At 31.3% G+C, this 21,019-nt stretch overlaps 1 protein-coding gene across 4 annotated transcripts in view; it reads left to right on the top strand.

The window, feature by feature from the left end:
* COL11A1 (collagen type XI alpha 1 chain) overlaps nucleotides 1-21,019 on the top strand; it is a 200,556-nt gene that overhangs the window by 61,977 nt on the left and 117,560 nt on the right. Inside the window, exons 6-18 of one of the 4 annotated variants that reach the window (XM_069479087.1) lie at nucleotides 866-982; nucleotides 1,587-1,679; nucleotides 3,975-4,229; nucleotides 4,843-4,905; nucleotides 6,368-6,409; nucleotides 7,368-7,430; nucleotides 9,489-9,563; nucleotides 11,003-11,086; nucleotides 13,228-13,284; nucleotides 16,702-16,755; nucleotides 19,947-20,000; nucleotides 20,119-20,172; nucleotides 20,339-20,392. In XM_069479087.1, coding sequence (XP_069335188.1) covers nucleotides 866-982; nucleotides 1,587-1,679; nucleotides 3,975-4,229; nucleotides 4,843-4,905; nucleotides 6,368-6,409; nucleotides 7,368-7,430; nucleotides 9,489-9,563; nucleotides 11,003-11,086; nucleotides 13,228-13,284; nucleotides 16,702-16,755; nucleotides 19,947-20,000; nucleotides 20,119-20,172; nucleotides 20,339-20,392 — 1,065 coding nt within the window. Of the gene's footprint in view, nucleotides 1-865; nucleotides 983-1,243; nucleotides 1,397-1,586; nucleotides 1,680-3,974; nucleotides 4,230-4,842; nucleotides 4,906-6,367; nucleotides 6,410-7,367; nucleotides 7,431-9,488; nucleotides 9,564-11,002; nucleotides 11,087-13,227; nucleotides 13,285-16,701; nucleotides 16,756-19,946; nucleotides 20,001-20,118; nucleotides 20,173-20,338; nucleotides 20,393-21,019 lie in introns of all 4 variants that reach the window. The other 3 variants (XM_069479086.1, XM_069479088.1, XM_069479089.1) reach the window with 3 other exon arrangements.

The raw sequence follows: 21,019 nt of genomic DNA on the forward strand, positions 1-21,019 counted from the left end.
TCCTCTGTTAGGAAACATACCTCTCCCTAATTTTGTTCTTTCAATACCAAAAAATCTAATATAAAATACTATTTTCTAATGCGAATTCAGTTTAAGTAGTTTGAGATACCCAAGTGGTATTCTCTTTTCTTTTTTCAGTAAAGAAAAAAAGCAATAATTTCAAAGATAGAAATAATGTGTTAGTTATAAGCATATTTAATTTTAAATCTTTTAATGTCTCAATTATTTTGTGCACATTTTGATCTTAGATAAGTCTGTAGGACTTTAGAGATTGCTTAATGCATTTAAGATTTTATTTTCCCATTGATTACAGTTTCAAATGGAATCTAGACTTATTTCATGTTCCTCTTTCCCTCCCTCTCTCCCCTTTCCCATCTCATAATAGATATGAAAGTCCTTTTGTACTTGAAAAGAATACTTTCCACATTTTATTTTCAAAGATGTGGTTTAATAATAAAAAACGTGTCCATTGAAATGACTGTAAAAACTCACAGGGGAACACTGGGTAGGAATTTTCACAAATCAAAAATAAAATGAATATTTGACAACTATGTCCAAGTACATAATTGCTATGTTTGAATTAACATTCAGTAATTAAAAGTTTGAATTATTATTCAAAACTTTTAGTTTTCTCATGATCCTAACCACTATTCTGCACATAGGACGCGTGCTTTGTTACTCCTATGTTATTATACTCTGTATAAGACAGTATAATACTTCTATGTAATATAAAATAACTTTAAATAACAGTGTTTCCTTGTCTCTTAACTTTTACACCAAGTAAAAGTTAAGAGGATTCCTACCTTGTTAATAGTATTACTTGCGACTAACAACATTGCCTGATATTTTTTCCTTTGCAATGTAGTATGCACCTGAGGATTTAATCGAATATGACTATGAGTATGGGGAAGCAGAATATAAAGAGGCTGAAAGTGTAACAGAGGGACCTCCTGTAACTGAGGAGACAATAGCACAAACGGAGGTAAAAACAAAGCCGTGCCTTTGTCTGTGGTGTCCTGCTGTTCATCATCCTTGGTTCCTTATTTTGACTATTCCTCAAACTTATCATAAACCTTTCATCCGTCTTACTCCTCTGAACCAATAACTGATTTTTATTTGACAGTAGCTGTCCTGAAGAACGATGCCCGTTTCACTTTTGCTTAGCCTTCCTTTCATCCATGCTCTTTATTTCCCTTCTCACTTTATTTATGTTTTCCATTCCATCTTTCACCACATTTTACAGAAAAAGAAATCCAATTTCAAAAAGAAGACGAGGACAGTGGCCACTAACTCAAAGGAAAAGTCCAAAAAGTTTACACCCCCCAAATCTGAAAAATTTTCATCCAAGAAGAAGAAAAGTTATCAAGCATCAGCAAAAGGCAAACTAGGGGTAAAGGTAGCCAAGAAAAAGCAATCAAGATCTATCCTAGATAAGCTGGAAGATCTCTGATGATGAGTCATAGTCTTAACCCAACTAGATAAATACTCATTTGGCTAATACTATAACCCAATTAAATCATGATTTCCATATATTTGGGATTACCTTACATGTTTACTAATTGTCTTCCTTCTGAATTTATCATTAGGCAAATATTGTTGATGATTTTCAAGATTACAACTATGGAACAATGGAAAGTTATCAGACAGAAGCTCCTAGGCGTGTATCTGGATCAAATGAGGTAATACACATAGATGGTATCAAAACACAGGCCAATTTTTTAAAGTGTGTAATAATATTTTAATATACTTCACTCTGGAAGAATCTATAATCTCTCAAACGTCTGATTTTTTTTTTTCTTTTACTAAGAGAAACAATAGCATTGGTTCACTATTAAAACAGTTCATTTGAAATCAGTTTCAATTCAGGTTTTGCATGACTCTTTGCTTCATGCAAATGCTAAATTGATCAGACTGAATTGGCTTGTCATCATTTTGTTGATTGCTCTTGGAATTAAGCAAGCTTTTCAACATGTTGTGACGAAGGGTGTTCACAACATGATCCTTCTGTGAGAAGAATCCTCTAAAGTGAAAATTGTATCATGAAATGATACAATTAAAATTTTATTTCATCTGACAAATAATCATGCATTTTCATGACAGCAAGCATTTGGAGAAAATGTAGCATTAGTGCATTTTAATAACTATTTACATTTTCTTTTTCTTTTTTTTTGAGACAGAGTCTCACTCTGTCTCCTGAGCTAGAGTGCCGTGGCATCGGCCTAGCTCACAGCAACTTCAAACTCCTGGGCTCAAGCGATCCTCCTGCTTCAGCCTCCTCAGTAGCTGAGACTACAGGGGCATGCCACCATGTCTGGCTAATTTTTTCTATTTTTAGTAGAGACGGATCTCACTCTTGCTCAGGCTGGTCTCAAACTCCTGACCTCAAGCAATCTTCTCACCACAGCCTCCCAGAGTTCTAGGATTACAGGCATTAGCCTCCTCATCCTGCTTACATTTTCAAACTTGTTATGACTGTAATGTTAATTATTGTTAAAATGTATCTTAACCTTGCTATTATTTTCTATGAAAATATTTAAATATGTATAGGTAAAAATAAATCTTACTGCATTTCATATTGCACATGCATTCTGATCATTAAAAAAAATCAGCATTTGATTCAATTTAACTTTGTTAATTATCTGGCATACATTTCTTTATAATTTTATCAGAAAATGAATATAATGACTATGTGAGTAATTTAGTTATCAGAAAATTTATATAAAATGTGTCCCAATGAGATAAATAAACATAGTGCTTTACATGCAAACACAAAACTTAGAATATTAAAAATTTAGGGTGAGAATGGATTTTAAGTTTCTTTTAGTTTAAATTAGTAATCTTCCAAAAATGAATATATTGATTCGAGATGTTTATCTACTTACTCAAATTCATCCAGCTTTTTAGTTCACAGCAATGACTATAGTAATATTCTGATGAAAGAAAATATGTAACCTCTATAGATAGTATATATTCCTTATCTAAGAGTCTTAAAATAGCAATATTATGGTTATTGGACATTTTATTTTAAAAATTGCTACATTAATCATTTAGCCACATATTTTCATTCACATGATTTTATGTTGTACTACTTATTTATTCAATATTGCTCTATGATCTAGACTCACTATATCATGGAAGTTACTTTCAAAATGGAATTTAAAAAGAAGCAATATAAATTGATTTAAACATCATCAGAATCAAAATAAGAGCAAAATTAACATAATAAATATGATTCAAATTTATTCTATTGATGAGGAATTACTTATGAGAAAAAGAAAATTATATCAGGTTTATTTTCTATATCACTGAGGAAGTATTATTCATATATAAGTTTTACTTTTAAGTTAACATTTATTCCCTATTCTTCATAAGATTGTACAGTGATATTTTATATTTCATTGTCTTAAATTTTGAGAACTATAATTTATATTTTATTTACTTTAAAGACTGCTTTGGCGAAATACTACATCCCTATAGGTGAAATAGTCTGCATGATCATTGCAATGATAAATCTCAATTTATATTTGCGTTAGTATTTTATTAATAGGATGAGCGTCAAACTTACCTGGCTTATCCCTAGAGTAAGTGTATTATATAATAATATTCTGTGAGATTTAAAAATTAAGCAAAGCTTTTTCTATATATTTTGTTGTTCAAATATTAAACTCTAAAGTAAATATCAAATTGACTAACAAGTTCTTTTTCAATGGAACAAGCAAATACACATGTTGACTCCATGTGAATATTTGCAGTTTATTGGGAAACGTGCTTTGAAAGCAATATCTCTTTGTACATACCAATGTACAAATGTATTTCTTTCAGTGATACTGAAAGCCTACCCTTCTAGGCCTTTAGAGTCGCTTGAATACAATTGCTTCTCATCACATGCCATCAAACTGTAATTCCAAGTGCTTACCTTGCTTTACTAACAGTAAACTTCGTGTTCTCCAATTCCTTGCAACTTAAATTAATAGCCAAATCCAGTTGATGAAGTATTTGCTGAAGAATATCTAACTGGAGAGGATTATGATTCCGAGAGGAAAAATTCAGAGGATACACTATATGAAAACAAAGAAATAGACGGCAGGGACTCTGATCTTCTGGTAGATGGAGATTTAGGCGAATATGATTTTTATGAATATAAAGAATATGAAGATAAACCGACAAGCCCCCCTAATGAAGAATTTGGTCCAGGTGTACCGGCAGAAACTGATATTACAGAAACAAGTGTAAGTTGACATTACGCTCTGTGTCATTGTGTGTCTTATTTTGGGGATATTGTCATGTTCATCTTGATGTTTCAGGGTTAAAATCTAGGTTGAGTTCGTATGTAAATTATGAAAACTTGTCACTCATCATAACACCTTAATAGATTCTTCCACGTGGAAATCTTCAGCAGTTGTATATCTGGCCATACTACTGGAAAAATATAATATTAAAAAGAATTGCATCAAAAATTTATTAGCATTAATAAGATTAAAATATAGTCATTGTTATTCTGAGTAGCAAGTCTAATTTCTGATTTTTAGACTATATCATTAAACTTAATTTGATGCCATTTCTTAATGCTTTGGAGTAATGATTGAGGTCGATAGTTACCTTTATCTTTTTGTAGTGTGTTTTTAAGAAGCAGAATCTCTTTCAAGATTCAGTATTAATGTTTATTATGCTTTCCTTTTTATTTTTTCCCCTATTTAAACCTTTAAAACGTTTCTATTTTAAAAAACACTTTTTAATAGGTTGTTTTAAATATGGTTAGATTACTAAAATTCCTTTTTAAAAATTGAAATGGCCTTATTTACTTACAGAGATTGAGGCTGTTTTGAATTTTTCACTCAACAGATAAATGGCCATGGTGCATATGGAGAAAAAGGACAGAAAGGAGAGCCAGCAGTGGTTGAGCCCGTAAGTACCGGTGTGAATGCATTTTAAAGGTTGGTAAAATTGTTAAATTTATATTATGAACCATCATCACATTCGATTTTTATGTATGTTCATGTATTAACATTGGCAATCCTGGTTTCCAAATGTTTATAATTTGCCACAAATAAATAAGTTAATAAGACCCTTTCTAGAGAAGTGGAATTTCAGTAACCCAAAACATTATAGACATACACAATTTCAGAATTTGAAAGTGGCTAAGATTTTTTGTTGTTGTTGAATTCTCTCATTTTAAACCTAAGGAATCTGAGATCTAGAGGGTTTTAATAACTTTCTTGAGGTTTTAAATGTTTGGCCATTAATATATAATAGGAATTTAGCTTTTCTAGCTTTCAATTCAATGATTTTTTTCCCTCTAATCTGTATAACTTGACATTATTAGAAATATGTTATCTGACATAGATACGTATTTGTTACATATCCAAATGGCATCCTGCAATAATATAAAAATATTTTTTAAAATTCACTTCCTTTTAATCCATGGAAAAAAAACTCTTATTCACTCCAAAATTGATTCTTTAAAATTTATATTAATGTTATTACTATTCATGATATTGGCAAGGAAAAATTCTTACTAGGAAACAATTTTACTATTGCTTTCCACTAATCAGCAACTTGGGAAAACTGTGTTAGAACTAAAAGTAGTATATTTATATAACAGTTTACTTCATGGTCAACATGAAAAACACTTCAGAAATTTCATGGGCATAAAAATTAAAAAAGAGAGAGAATAAATATAAAGATAAAAAAGATACAGTTTTAAGGACCAGATTAGTATCTATTCCATATTCCAAAATCATGCCATGCCTTTAAACATATTTTTTAAGGATGAATCAGTTCTTATTATAAAATTTTACAACCACCTTTTAACATGACTTTACAATTTTCGGCAGTCTAAGGTTGCAGTAAAATCATAAATCTTTTAGAACTGAAAGAGTACTATATTCTTTTGCTTATTAAGAGCTTATCTCACATTTATCTATATTTCTTTTAACGGGAATTTTCTTCCAATTCCCTGAATTAAAGTGTTTAGGTGTCACTTCCATTCATTCATTCACACAGCACATATTTATTAAGCTCTTGCTTTGTGCCAGGGATTATTCTGGGTGCTAGGGAAAACTTGAGAGAATGTGTTGTCTACCCCTCTTGGGAGCACTTTGTATATTCTCCTCTGTAATATTATTTACCATAATATTTATTTTCTCTTCAGTTAGTTCACAGATTCTCTGAGGACAGGGAGTATGTTTTCCCTCATTTTAAATTTCTTCCTTTCCCTATGCAAAAATGTTTGTGATTGATTTTATATGGTAAGAAGAGACAATTCACTTTTCAACATGCAATGATATAGTTCTTTCTTACAGTGACTTAGTTAATAAATTGAGGGTTATATTTCCTTGGTAAAGATGTTTATCCTTTTTTATTATAGGGGATGCTTGTTGAGGGACCACCAGGGCCAGCAGGACCTGCAGTATGTAAATGTTTTATGATGGCTTTTATCTTTATTTTTTTATATTCAGATATAAGATTTCTTTCACATCATTTTAATTTGCATATTTTAGACTAATTTGAGTACTATAGAGGAAACATTGATTCAGAGGAGCTGGTAGCATTGAACTGCCTTCTAAGATGTCTATTCAAGTGATATTCTTTTAAGTGCACTGGAATTAAATTTTGTTTTAAATATTTTTGTTGCTTAAATATCTCTGCATCTTCTAACCTCATTTTCATCTTTCCACCTGAAAATTGTAAAAATGAAGAAAAGCCGTGCTCATTTATATTGCAGAGGTATGGTTACAGCTCAATGAATGGAATTGGGAATTCTAGGTAGACTGTAGCTGCCTCCTCTGTACATCTGTATGGAGGGATTATCAGATTCCATTGTGATTTCCTGGTGAGGCTGATGTTACTCGGTGTGTTTCTTCTCAGGTGACTGTGCTGATCGGACCTTGTAAGACATCCTCTTTTTGTGGCATCAATTAAATTCTTGTCACCTGAAATAACATATGATACTGATACCTTTAAATACTTTTACTTATAAAAGAAAATATAAAAATGGCTCCAAGCTAAATGATTTCTACATTTTCAATTTTGCTATCTATTTTTGAGATCTAATTTTATGAGTGTACCATTTCTTCAGTAAGAACTGGGAACCAATCCCCAGTCCCAATACTCAGGGACTTTACATTGGCATGCTCTCCTTTCCTGTTTTTCTTGGAATGTTTGCCTCCTTTCTGAGAGGAGGAGCTAGCTACAAAGTGATTTCTATATGATGTCTTTTCGTAGGAAGAGAAATAGGGCAGTTGTTTAGGAGACAAGTGTATATTTACGAACATAAATGAATTCTTATTTGATTTTAGTAAGATGAATTTGCCTGAGAACTAGTGAGATTAGGAATCTGACTCAGTTTGTGGTGTGTTTCTCTATAGGGTCTTATGGGTCCTCCAGGTCTCCAAGGCCCCTCTGGACCCCCCGGCGATCCTGGTGATAGGGTGAGTGAAAGGGTATCTTATTACAAAAACATGTAACACAGATTAAAAGATTTTAAAAATATTCCACGAATTTAACACGTTACCCTTTTGGGAGGTGGGAGGGGTATGGATGAGAAGGCTATGAAATCAAAGTTGCACATTTCGGTTAAATTTTTAAACTATTATTTTCGAGTGAGGGTAAAAAATGTGCATTTATCATGGTAGAATTAGTAAGCAAACATTTGTTCTCAGCTGATTTCTTATTGATAGGAACTTAATAGATTCCATTCTTCAAATTTGAATTCCAGACATACTTTCCAGGCATTCCCACTGATACTTAGCTTGATGCTGTTAGAATGAGTTAATCAACCTAAAGTCTACTTTGAAGGTCAAGTCCTGGATTACCTGGTGAAATATCTCATTGTTTTGAGTCTCTCCAAACTCTCCTTGTAAAATATTTTCCCCTTTTTTCCTCATCTTTGTGTAGCCAATAACTTTGGGCTGTTTTTTTTCTTCTGCTCTTTTAAAAATAGAGGATCAGTGATGCAAATGGCTTATCCTTTTTATATATTTTCAATTTAAAGAAGGCAAAAAGCCTTTATAATTTAAATTTTAAGGAAGGAAGATTTTAAAATATTTCAGAAATTCTGGTCTGGCTGAGAGCTATTTAAAGTTAAAGGACATAAGTAGGATATTATGCAAACACTGCATAATTTTTTATTTAAAATAAAATTTATAAGACTAGTTTTTCTTACATGGTCTGCTTTCTTACTCTCACCTATACAATTTGACAGAGACATTTATTTGTAATCAGTCACTTCAGTGTATATTTTCTTATTTTTAAATTCCACCATATTTTCATGACCTCTTTGTATTCTGTAATTTAAACCCTATTTTTTGTTATAAATTCATCTCTTTACAGTGTGCCTTAACAAATATATACAAGTGATGTTACATATTTAGAAAATATTTTATTAAAGAGAAATTTTACCTATTGAGCTAGATTTGTTAGTATTTAGCACAGAGATTTGTTTATAGAAGCCATTTTGGAACTTACTTTAAAAGTTATTTAAAGTCTGTAGAAAATCTCTCTATATAATATTTTGCGTGAAATATAATCTTACAAGTCTAGAATCAATGTTAGCTTTTTTCGAAGAATTAACTTTTATAAGAAATTCACATTTGAAAAGTCCTGCTGCATTTTTTTTTTATATCAAGTGCATGGTTTGAGTTGTATCTTTTTGTTTCCAGTTATTGATTAATTTTAGAATTTTCCCCCTCTCTCTCAAGAATGACTGGGCTATATAGAAATGTTTCCTTACATTGAAGGACTGATTGTATCTATGAGTCACATACTCATGCATAGGTGCATACTTTATATATTTAATAATCCCTGTAGTCACATACAGAACTTGGATTTCTAGACACCACAGTCACGGGTAAACTTCTGCATGAGCATGCATATATGCTTGCACATATACACACTCTGAGTGTATTTCATCAGTAAGCATTCAGAATAAATTAATGATTATCTATGATTGAAATTAACGTGTGAAGATTAGTAATTATTTTCAAGTATCTATCTTGACAATAGATACTTAAATTATCTATTTAAATAATCTATTAAATAAATATACTTAAGTGTCTGTTTAAATAATACTTATATGTATCTTAAACGTATTCCTTAATTTTAAATAAAACTTTTATTATTTAGTTAAATTCTGTTATTATCTAACTGTAAAAACCAAACTTGAATTACTTGTTTTTCTCACACTGATTTCCCCCAAATATGTAGGAACTCATTGTGTTACACAGTTTGAGGCTATAAATAATCTCTGAGCAAGATTCATATCATGATTTGATTATACGTTAATAACCAAGCATTACTAAAATTATCTAAAGCTTGTTCAATGAAATACAATCCTTTCTAGGCATACTCACTAAAAGGAGATTAAATTAGGTGAAGAGGGTAAATGCAAATTAGGTAATGTAGACTTGTGTTATTATGAATTATTTTACTTCTAATAAATTTTATTGTTTTATTTTTACTTATTTTGATTATTTCATTTATTTATCTAGGGCCCCCCAGGACGTCCTGGCTTACCAGGGGCTGATGGTCTGCCTGGTCCTCCTGGTACTATGTTGATGCTACCGGTATGTTTTTTATTGTTATAAAGATGACTTGATATCTTGTCATCTTATTTCTGAAAAATATTGTTGAATTATATTACAAAGCAATCAACTGAAATCCATTCTATAAGGTAGAGATACTTGAAATCAAGCAGCCTTTGAGCTTGTGAAACTTAAAGGAAATTTTATCAAACAAAATTCTGAAACATCACTCTATTATACATTAGAATTAAGGTTTTATTATTTGATTACACTTTTGGCAAAAGAATTTTTCTTTTTTTTTTTTTTTTTTTTTTGAGACAGAGTGTCGCTTTGTTGCCCTGGCTAGAGTGAGTGCCGTGGCATCAGCCTAGCTCACAGCAACCTCAAACTCCTGGGCTTAAGCGATCCTCCTGCCTCAGCCTCCCGAGTAGCTGGGACTACAGGCATGCGCCACCATGCCCGGCTAATTTTTTCTGCATATATATTTTTAGCTGTCCATATAATTTCTTTCTATTTTTTTAGTAGAGACGGGGTCTCGCTCTTGCCCAGGCTGGTCTCGAACTCCTGACCTCGAGCTATCCACCCGCCTCGGCCTCCCAGAGTGCTAGGATTACAGGCGTGAGCCACCGCGCCCGGCCAAGAATTTTTCTTAATATTAATAGTTATGTGGTTTATTCTGAGTTATATCATTAACATGAATTTAATATGTTATTTTACAAAATATTACTATACTATTTATCACTGTATAGACTGTAGTTGAATCTTTTTAAAGAAGATGTATCTATTGTGTCAGTTTTTATCACTCAAAATTTATTTGCTTTACCATAAGATTTCTTTGCAAAGTTTTTGTTGGGCTAGTGCTCTGGGAAAAAATGTATTTATCAGTTTAAATGAAGTAAAGTTTCAAGAAATAACTATTTAGAGTGAAAAAATGACTTATGCTGCGTTTTGAGTTAAAATTAGAATAGATCTTTAGAATTTTATGGAATAATAATAGCAAGGATCTATTTTATAATATAATTACTTAAGAATGGATGAACAAAATAAACATATCTCAAGGAAAATTTCATCTGTGTTCATGAAGATTCCAAAAGTTTTGATCAACAAAATAGAGATTGATCTATAACCATAACTGAACTTAGTGCATTTAGAATGTTTACAAATGAATCAATAATGTGGGTAACATTTGTACAGATAAGGCATGAAAGTTGATTCCAGAGTTTCAGAGATTATAGATTTTAAAATTGGAAAAGAATTTCTAGTCTCTTCTTCTACAAATGAAAACATATAGGGTAGAAAACTTCTATAAGAGGTAGAAGAAAAATTAAAAATAATCTAGGTCTCATGACATTATGGACTTTGGACTTTAATAAAAGCCCACCATTTCAAGTAAGTGGTTTTTATCTAGTGATCAAGGCACCAAATTTGACATATTTGGTAACAGCTAATTTTGAGTTTATTTATGTTATCTCTCTTTCAAGTTTCGTTATGGTGGTGATGGTTCCAAAGGACCAACCATCTCTGCTCAGGAAGCTCAGGCTCAGGCAATTCTTCAGCAAGCTCGGGTAAGAAAGGATAAAGATGTATTACTGTAAACTGACTCCGTGTCAGTGTGTGTGTGTGTGTGTGTGTGCGTGTGTGTGTGTGTGTGTGTGTGTATGGAAGATACTACCATTATGAACAGGACACTTATTTTTGAATAGTATACTGATTATATAATTGGAAACATGCTAAAATTATATGTATTTTTCCAGTGGTGGTATTTATTAATTGAATATTATAGTTAACTGACACCTGCAATATTACCATATATAACTCTGGCAGTCTCCCACCACAACACACAAAATTTCTGTTTTTTTTTTCAAAATTGATGATTTACAACTAATACTTCCTATCTTTCACATCTAGTTTTACTCTGCTAATGCATGTCAATAATTGATGACTTGAGAAAATTAAGAGAATAAAGTTTGAAATAAATTTGTTCCTCTTAACTTTCTGAATGATTTGAGATATCTCAGATAATCCAGAAAATTTTTATAAATATCTTAGAGCTTTGTGTATATGAAAGTAACCTTAAAATGTATATCCAAAACTTTAATACTTATAATCTATAACATTTTTTTCAAAATTCAGTTAATTTGGACACATCTTCAGTTTAAAACTCTTTGTCAGTTGAAAGCTTCCACTATCTGTGGAGTTATAAAACATATAATTACATTTGTGTCTTTTAATTAACTTCATTGCAACTAAAATGTACATAGGAAACTTAAGAATGGACGAGAAAGCAATTGAAAGTCATATAATACTTTTATTCATAGTATTGGTTTTCCTTTTAAGGAAGAAGGAAATGAAGGATATATGGTTGGTATGGATATGGTTATCCACTTCCTAACCAATGTAAATCATTTCTGCAATAACTTTTTATTCATCATCATGAATTTATGCATGTATAAAATATCTGAAAACATAAGTGAAGACTGTAATTCACTCTTAATATTGTATATGTATTTCCTAAGTCTGTTAATCTAAAAAGATATCATTATTTGGTTACATCATGCATGATGGTAATGAAAAATTTCAATATTTATTTATTAGAACTTGGCATGGTAGATATCTAAAAATATTTAAAATAATTCACTAATTATTTCTACCATTCATTTTATAAATTGCATTATTTTGAACAATTTTAAGGTAAATTATTTGAACTTAAATATTTTATGAGGCCATTGAATTCCTCATTTTATTAGTCCTCTTAACCTACTTGAAAAATAGGTAGCAAGCATTATAATTCCAATTTTTCAGATATTTAATCTCAAGGATTAAGAAGTGTATTGTCAAAAATCTCATGGTGAGTCAGTAGTGAAACTTTGGAGATCCTGCTGTTTTCATCTTGTGCACTTTTCTAATATGATTTTGCATTTATTTCTATTACAGTATTATTTTTTATATCTTTTGTGATAAATCTAAGTATTCATCTTTTGAACTCTCTAATATTTGAAAATAGCACACCATACTAATTTAACATCTATCAAATTTTTATCTTTTGTACTGTGTGTTTCAGCTTTTCAAGTATGCTAATTTCACATTTCTAATATTCAGTGTAACAATAGTGCATGTCATCAGTTTATTATGCCTATGATTATACAAAATAAATATATTCTTCTATATAGCGTTACATTTGAGATTTGTTAAAGGCACATATTATCATAACACATCCTGACCAATTTTGCTTTGTGCTGTCTGGATTTCGTTATTATAATTTTTCCTAAACTATTCCTAGAAGAATTTTACTTAAACCTCCTCAAATTGTTCACCTCTAAAAATATTTTATATGAGAATTGTGCCTATACATTTAAAAGGAAGAGACTATATATTATTCTGAAGTAAATTCAGAATAGAAAATTATCAAATATTGTCAGATTTGTTCTAAAATCTCTTAATGTTTATTATTGATTAAATCATAACTATATACGTTATAATATTGTATATAAGTTAAGACACTGTAAAAAATGTCTGATCCTTATTTAGATCTTTTGCCATTCTAGAAACTTGTAATTCTTCTGTAACCTGGCACTCTTTCTAGCATGTAGCTATTATACCTGTATTGATCATGTGTTATTTAAGGACAGCTTGTGCAGATGAATATTGTGCTTTAATATGCTCTTCCAGGGGCACATCACTGAACTTGATATGTTTTATTTTCTAGATTGCTCTGAGGGGCCCACCTGGCCCAATGGGTCTAACTGGAAGACCAGGTCCTGTGGTAGGTTACCCCAAAAAACATAATGTATTTTAAAATTTCCACATTAGTAGTTCCCTGTACAACTTCTGCTAGGCATTGTGCGTATCTCTGGCTGGTGAAAAATAGTATGCCTATATCTATTCATGTTATTGCTTTCATTTAAAAAAAAATCTCTTTCAATTAAGTTTCCTTTAGTATGAAAAGGATTCAATGAAAAGTTTTAAATCAAGTAAATAAAATACAAAATATAATTGAGTCCCATGTCAACCTATTAATTTCTCAAACTACAATTATCAATTATTTGCCTATAATCCAGTTACCAAAATGTAATTTTACATTAAATTCTTGAGATTTAATTATATTAAACAGAATTTTCATTTAAAAATATATTTGAGGACAGGGAAAATCATCACACAATCTTAGGGACAAGCAAGATACTTGGTTTAAACTGCAAATTGTTTCCATATGCCATGAGATGCTTCAGATATTAGAAAAATTATTTTTTCTTTTAGAGGCTCTTGTAAAATGACAATGTATTATCGTTTCCTGACAAGCATGATAACAAGCTGAGGTAATTCAAACAGTTTTTCTAAAATATCTTCAAATATACTGAAATTCACCAAACATTAAACTACGTGGAAAACACAATGATACTTTTGAAACCATATTTTTTCTTGAGGAAAGAACATGGTAGGATTCAAACAAGGATTCTCATGTATTTCAGAATTATTTATTTATTCCATTAATTAAAGTATTTGATTTTCAATATAAACAGCTGTTTCTACTATACTTTCATACGATTTCATCTGCTTTCAGTATGTTTTATGCAAATAAATCTATTTATAGGCTGTATTACTCTGAAAGTTAAAATCTTATCTGTGATGTACTTAGTAGACATTTAAAACTATAGTGTTCAAATGTTAATCAACTACTTAGTCTTCTAATCATTTAATTTGCTTTCCTGATCATATTGGGAGGACAGATAGTTTTCTTAATGTATTTTATTCAAGCGTTTGATATGTAGTTCTCCATAAACATATTTTCCTAATTCAGTCTTGAAATTTCATAACACTGTGTATTTTGAAGGACGCTACATTCAATCATATGAGTTCATGTAGGACATATGTTCTGATAAGATGTTTCACATAATTTAAATTACACACAGTTCTAAACACATTATCAAGTGTTTATCATGTACTTTTACTGTTCTGCTTTTCAAAATATGATAAGGAATATGAAAGATTCTATGACACTTAACAAATGAGGAAATAGAGTCAACATTTAATTGCTTGTTAGTGACTTAAATTTACATAATTGAGGAAAGTAAGCAGTATGCTACTGTTCTATAAAATTTAGGGGGAGAACAATTATCTTGGTATTTTATTAAAGATAAGAATTCCTGGAGCCCTGAACTTGAGACTCTGATGTAGGCTCAGTTTTGGGACTAGGAACTATGTTTTTAATGCATGCACCAGGTTGATTCCTATGGCCAACTATGTTTGGGAAACACTGCTGTATATTATAGAATTTCAAATATCAGTCAAGGATCTCTGAAACTGTATTATCCAAAGGAATTTCATTATTTATCGTCTTAACAACACAAGCAAATGGATCTATAGAGGCTAAGAGCAGTGATAAGCAAAACTAATAGATGCACATTGTATTAGTAGTTCTTGTTTTTACCAAACAGCCATTAAGGGCCAATTTTCCACAGTACGTTGACAAAGAGAAAAAACATTGACAACTGTGTACACGTTCTCAATGTTATAGCCAAGATTAATTTTTTCTACTTATCTCTTCATTATGGAAAGTTTTAGCTTCCTTAAATATGAAAGGTAGGTACTGAGAGAAAAAAGTCAAATTTTTTTCAACATTTTCTCTTGTATTTTTTTCCAAAACATGCATATTTGATGTTTATGTCAAAATATCAAATTATTAGTCTTTCAAATATGTTAATTATATAGTCTAAAAATATTTTATACATTCAGACTTAGAAAAGAAAGTCTACATCAATACTTTGACATAAAAATGTACATTTTTCCAATGAAAAATTATTTTATACAATTATTTTTACAAACAAATGGAGGACTATAACATAAAATATACAGGAAATGTAGAAAATAGTATGTTTTTCCTGTTCTGTTACTGTCAAGTTTGTGTGACAATTTTTTGAATAAGTGTTTGGGCAAAGTAATTATTTTCAGTAATTAAGTGTTAATGTTTTATTATTTATTAGTATTTTTATTTATATATTTATCATTAATATGTTAATTATTTGTGTAATAATGTTGAGTAGGTAGTGCTTATATACAGAGGGTATAATGCAGTTAATTAAAAATAAATTCGAGTGTTCTGTAATTGCATTCAATTCAGATATGTAATAATCTGATTTAATGTAGTTTTTCTCTTACAGTAATTTAGTTGCAAGAATTTGTGATTAGAAGGTTAAAAATCATCATTCTTCTAATTTTTAAGATTAGAAAATTCATGTTACTTGACTTCATGTATTTCTTGGGAGTCATGTCAACAGTTATTTTTTACTTTGGAGCCACTGGAAGTCTATAGATGGTAACATTTCCAAACTTAGCATAACTTAATCTTTGTTATATAATACATTTACACAATGCACAATTTAATAGAAAGTGTATGGATTTAAATAAATCAGAAACGTTTTAACCACACATAGTACTTCAGCATGAAGTAACTATAATCACCATGTTCATTTTTAATTTTCTAAAGTGTTTTGGGGATATGAATGGCCTAGTATTTATTTTTAAAACTCACAACTCCTTTAGAAAGCAATTTTATATATTTTTTTTAGTTAAGGTGCCACGTCTTAGTTGCAACTTTTAAATTATGTAAATGTTTTTAAGAGATGTTTGTTATAAAGACTGATTCTCGGAAGGAAAAACAAACCAATCTGGGAAAAAAATGCTTTGACATTATTTCAGGACAATTATAATGATAGCAAAAGCATTTGTTCTTGCCATTTTATTGCTATACAATTCAGTGTCTAAGAAATATCTGAGTATAAAAACAGTAACATTTTGTCAAATTCTTATTGTATAGTATAAATTGATTCAGTGCATACCTGATTTGGTAAAAATGTGTTACTCTAGTACTACACCACAGTACCTTAGGTATCATCATAAGTGTCTCATGGGATATACATTAAAGAAAATTTCAATATGATTTGATGAGTTTGGATTCTGTGTATAGTTAAACATAAAATATAGACCTTTAAATATAGTTCACAGACTGGAATACAGTTAGTATGCTGAGAAGAGATAGACTTTAATCAAAGGACTTGAACATTTTATTGTATTAATAGGATTAAATATATTTTAAATGTTTACTTATTTCATGTGAAAGTGGTAGGATAAAAGTGGTTAGGGAATTGGTAAATTAAAGTATTATATCCTGACTTTTTCTCCACAGGGGGGACCTGGTTCAGCTGGGGCCAAAGGTGAGAGTGGTGATCCAGGTCCGCAGGTAAAAAAAAGAAAAAACAAATGTTCTTTTATTCTTTATTTTATCTAGTAGGGCAATTGAAGTATCTCCTATCTGTTTTATGAGTAGTGGAATTATTTACATTATCTTTAAACCCACATCACCTGTTTAAATTAAAAAATCCTGAGTGGCCAATTGACTGCTAGTAACTTAGTTAATTTAAACAACAAGAAGATAATAAGCCAGAGTAGGACGGGCCTGAAAGAAATAGACCTTCAGAATTCTGTACTGGCAGGAGATTGTGCAGAGCAGAGCAAAACAACTGTGGTTGTACTTATACCAGTCCTGCCTTACAGCCATGTTTTCTGTGGAGGGAAAATGTAGCACGTTATCTTATAAAGGATGTTTAGTATATACTTAAAGGAACCTTCATAGAACTGAGGAAATTAAGAGAAATTGTGAACATTTAAGCTGAAATTTTAGAAACAATCTTAGATTATATTTTCGTGGTGCCAAATTAAAAAATGCTACTTTTTTGCTTAATAATGGTAAGTAGGTAGAGCCATCACATTATGGAGCATAACTTATTCTACAAAACAGAAAAACAAAAAGTAATGTATTTTTTTTTTTTTTTTTTTTTTTTTTTTGTTGAGACAGAGTCTCACTTTGTTGCCCAGGCTAGAGTGAGTGCCGTGGCGTCAGCCTAGCTCACAGCAACCTCAGACTCCTCGGCTTAAGCGATCCTACTGCCTCAGCCTCCCGCTGGGACTACAGGCATGCGCCACCATGCCCGGCTAATTTTTTCTATATAGATTTTTAGTTGTCCATATAATGTCTTTCTATTTTTAGTAGAGACGGGGTCTCGCTCAGGCTGGTATCGAACTCCTGACCTTGAGCAATCCACCCGCCTCGGCCTCCCAGAGTGCTAGGATTACAGGCGTGAGCCACCGCGCCCGGCCAAGTAATGTATTTTTAACATACATTTATTTTTAAATGAAGATGCTTGTTGATATATTAAAAAAACATAAATTCAGATTGGGCCTCTCAAGTGGCCATCCACTAATTCTTTTCTTCTTTTCAAATTAATTTTATTTTTGAAAAATTATAAGAAAATTGAATTATGACATTTATATAAATATGTGTATATATTCTTTATAATCATCACAGCAACTGTCAGTAGAGACAATAGTTCTTGGTGTCGCCCCTCCACAGTGATATTTTCCCCAGTCCATAACACCTGGTAACCATTGATCCATTCTTTATCACTACAGTCTTATCTTTTCAAGAATACCGTAAAAGGAACATCATGCATTATGTAATTTTTCCAGACTGGCTTCTTTGACACAGCATAGTGTCTTTGAGATTCATCACCGTTAATGAATGCGCCAATAGAGCTTTCTTTTTGTTGCTTAGTAGTATTCTCTTGTATGTATGCACCACAATTTATTTTGAAACGAAAGATATCCAGAGAAAACTGATAAAGGTATCTGGGTGATGCGGGATGTGGCGCCTTATTTTTTAAGCTTGATTGACATTAGTATAAAAGGATGGAAAGCATTTGGATGTTAACTGGGAATTGCATAAAAATATTGAAATTACACTACATGAAAATCTAGGGAGCTTATTCTTTTGCAAAGTTTGTGAACTTTTTGATTAAAGTCTTTTCTTTATAACACAGATGAAACTGAAAACCTGCTGTAGTAGTTTTCTTGGGTTTTGCAGTTTTTCCTAACTCCCTAAATGCAAAGAAAGAGATGTGGTGTCAAATGAAGAATTCTTTTCATTAAAAATTAAAAACATTTGTCCTTTTATCATTACCCCTTGCTTTCCAATTAGAGTTCAGGGTAGAATCTCCTCACTATAATAATTTTTTTAAAAGCTATATTCTTGGTTTGTCATGGTGGCTCATGCCTGTAATCCTAGCAGTCTGGGAGGGTGAGGCGGGAGGATCGCTTGAGGTCAGAAGTTCAAGACTAGCCTGAGCAAGAACGAGACCCCATCTATACTAAAAATAGAAGAAACTAGCCGGGCATCGTGGTGTATGCCTGTAGTCCTAGCTCCTCGGGAGGCTGAGGCAAGGAGGATCTCATGAGCCCAAGAGTTTGAGGTTGCTGTGAGCTAGGCTGACACCATGGCACTCTAGCTGGGCAACAGAGTGAGACTCTGTCTAGAAAAATAAATAAATAAATAAAAAATAAAAACTATACTCTTTAATCTGTAATTCCTAGACAATGCTTATTTTTTATTTCTAGAATGAACAGATTATGGTGGTCATAAAAATAATCTATATTTTCAAATGTGGGTTTCATTTTTCTGCTATGCTACTATATGCATATCGTTTAAATTAACTTTAAAAGGGGTATGCAGTTAGTTAAATATAAAGGCCTATATAGTAATAATATTTATACTGGAACTACATTTGATCTATTATTAGCTGTGTAATTTTATTTTAAAACATGTACTTTTGATCCCCACATAAGGTGTATTTTGATACATTATGTTGTACTGCTACTGAAGACAAAAATAATGCATTGAGAATTTTTAACCTTCAATATGATATAGCATGGTGTCAGTCAATATTTGCTTTAGGGATTGACAAGTTATCCTCCAGCATTTTGTAAATGATAGAAGAAACATGTACCAGTCACTGTGCTAAATTGTAGGCATATAATGGGAAAAAAAAAAAACAGATTTAGCCGAAGACTGTAGCAGTTAACAATCTAACAGGGGATTCATATATAAGAAAAAGCAATTGCAATCCAACATGGATAAGTGCAAAGAAGAAGAAGTATCGAGGAGAGAATATCCAAAACATGAAGAAAAAGGTGAAGGAAAGGGGATTGGAAAGAGAAGAGAAATGGGATGGATGCTTGAGAGTGTGTTCTGTCAAGGAACATGTAAAACCCCAAGATTTTGAGAATAAAATGAGTAATTGAGGATATTTTTAAAGCTTAATATACCCCATTATACTTTTTTATTTAAACGTAATCACATGTCTACATATGGACTCAATAAGTAATATGATCTTTCTTTATAAGATGCCATTTAGAAAAACGGATGCCTTTTTTTTGCTTTATCTGAACTTTTACACAAAAATAATTTCCTATGTCTAAATCATTAAGGTGAAGTTAAGACGATATTAATAACATTTTCTAAAACCGGCTCTCTTAATGTCATTGAATTTCTTGATTAAGAAATCTATAATATGATTTAATTATGATTTTTTGATATAGGGCCCTCGAGGTGTCCAGGGTCCTCCTGGTCCAACGGGAAAACCTGGAAAGAGGGTATGGCTTATTTTCATTGTGTATTTTGAGGGCATCTGCAATGAGCAATTATTTTGTTGTCTTTTACTCTCTGCTGGTAAGAATCCCTTTTGTTTAATGATGTTCTTGACATTATCAGGGTCGTCCAGGTGCTGATGGAGGAAGAGGAATGCCAGGAGAACCTGGGGCAAAGGTCAGGAGCTCATAGATTTGCATATTCAGATTTTTTATGTCAGTCCACCCTGGGAAATTTTATATTTTACGATAAAATTTCTGAATATGAAAGAATACATCGCATTTAAATTACGGTACATATCTAGACTGGGCATGTGATGATGACGATAATTATGGTTTTACAGGGAGATCGAGGATTTGATGGACTTCCAGGTCTGCCTGGTGACAAAGGTCACAGGGTAAGATACATCTATTACTTTTTATCCAGAGATATTGATAATTGGGATGTTATGAAATATTTTAAAATTGATACACTTTAAGAAATCAGAAGAAGAAGATTAATTTGTACATTTGTGGATCCATTTAGTAAATTATAATATCTAATAGATACTTGGAGAAAGGCAAAATTATACATGTGCCATCAATGTAAGTTCTTTGATTATTTTTAGACACTAAAGTACTCCTAGTACACAAACATAAATTGAGGTAGAATCTTTATGTACATGTATGTGGAAAATATCACATTACTAGAAGAGCAACTGTGGATATTTAATTTTGCTCTAGTTTTTTGATAATTGTCTTAATTTCCCTTTTACATTTTGTCTGTGGAAATATACTCAAAAGAAAACATCTGTAGTCAGTCTGTCATTAATATAATAATATACTAGACACTATATAATTTCTTTTTGATGATATGAGCTTTCAGTCCAATGCCAGAGCTTATAATTTGCTAAGACTAAACAAAGCACCATGCTGAATAGTAATCCAGTAGATATATTTAGTGGAGAATTAAAGAGACAATCTCTCAAGGAAAGATCAGCTTTGGATTTTCACTGCTTTCTTTACCAGAAGTTAAGAATGAAGTT

Source organism: Eulemur rufifrons, chromosome 8, assembly GCF_041146395.1.
Source record: "Eulemur rufifrons isolate Redbay chromosome 8, OSU_ERuf_1, whole genome shotgun sequence".
NCBI lineage: Eukaryota > Metazoa > Chordata > Mammalia > Primates > Lemuridae > Eulemur > Eulemur rufifrons.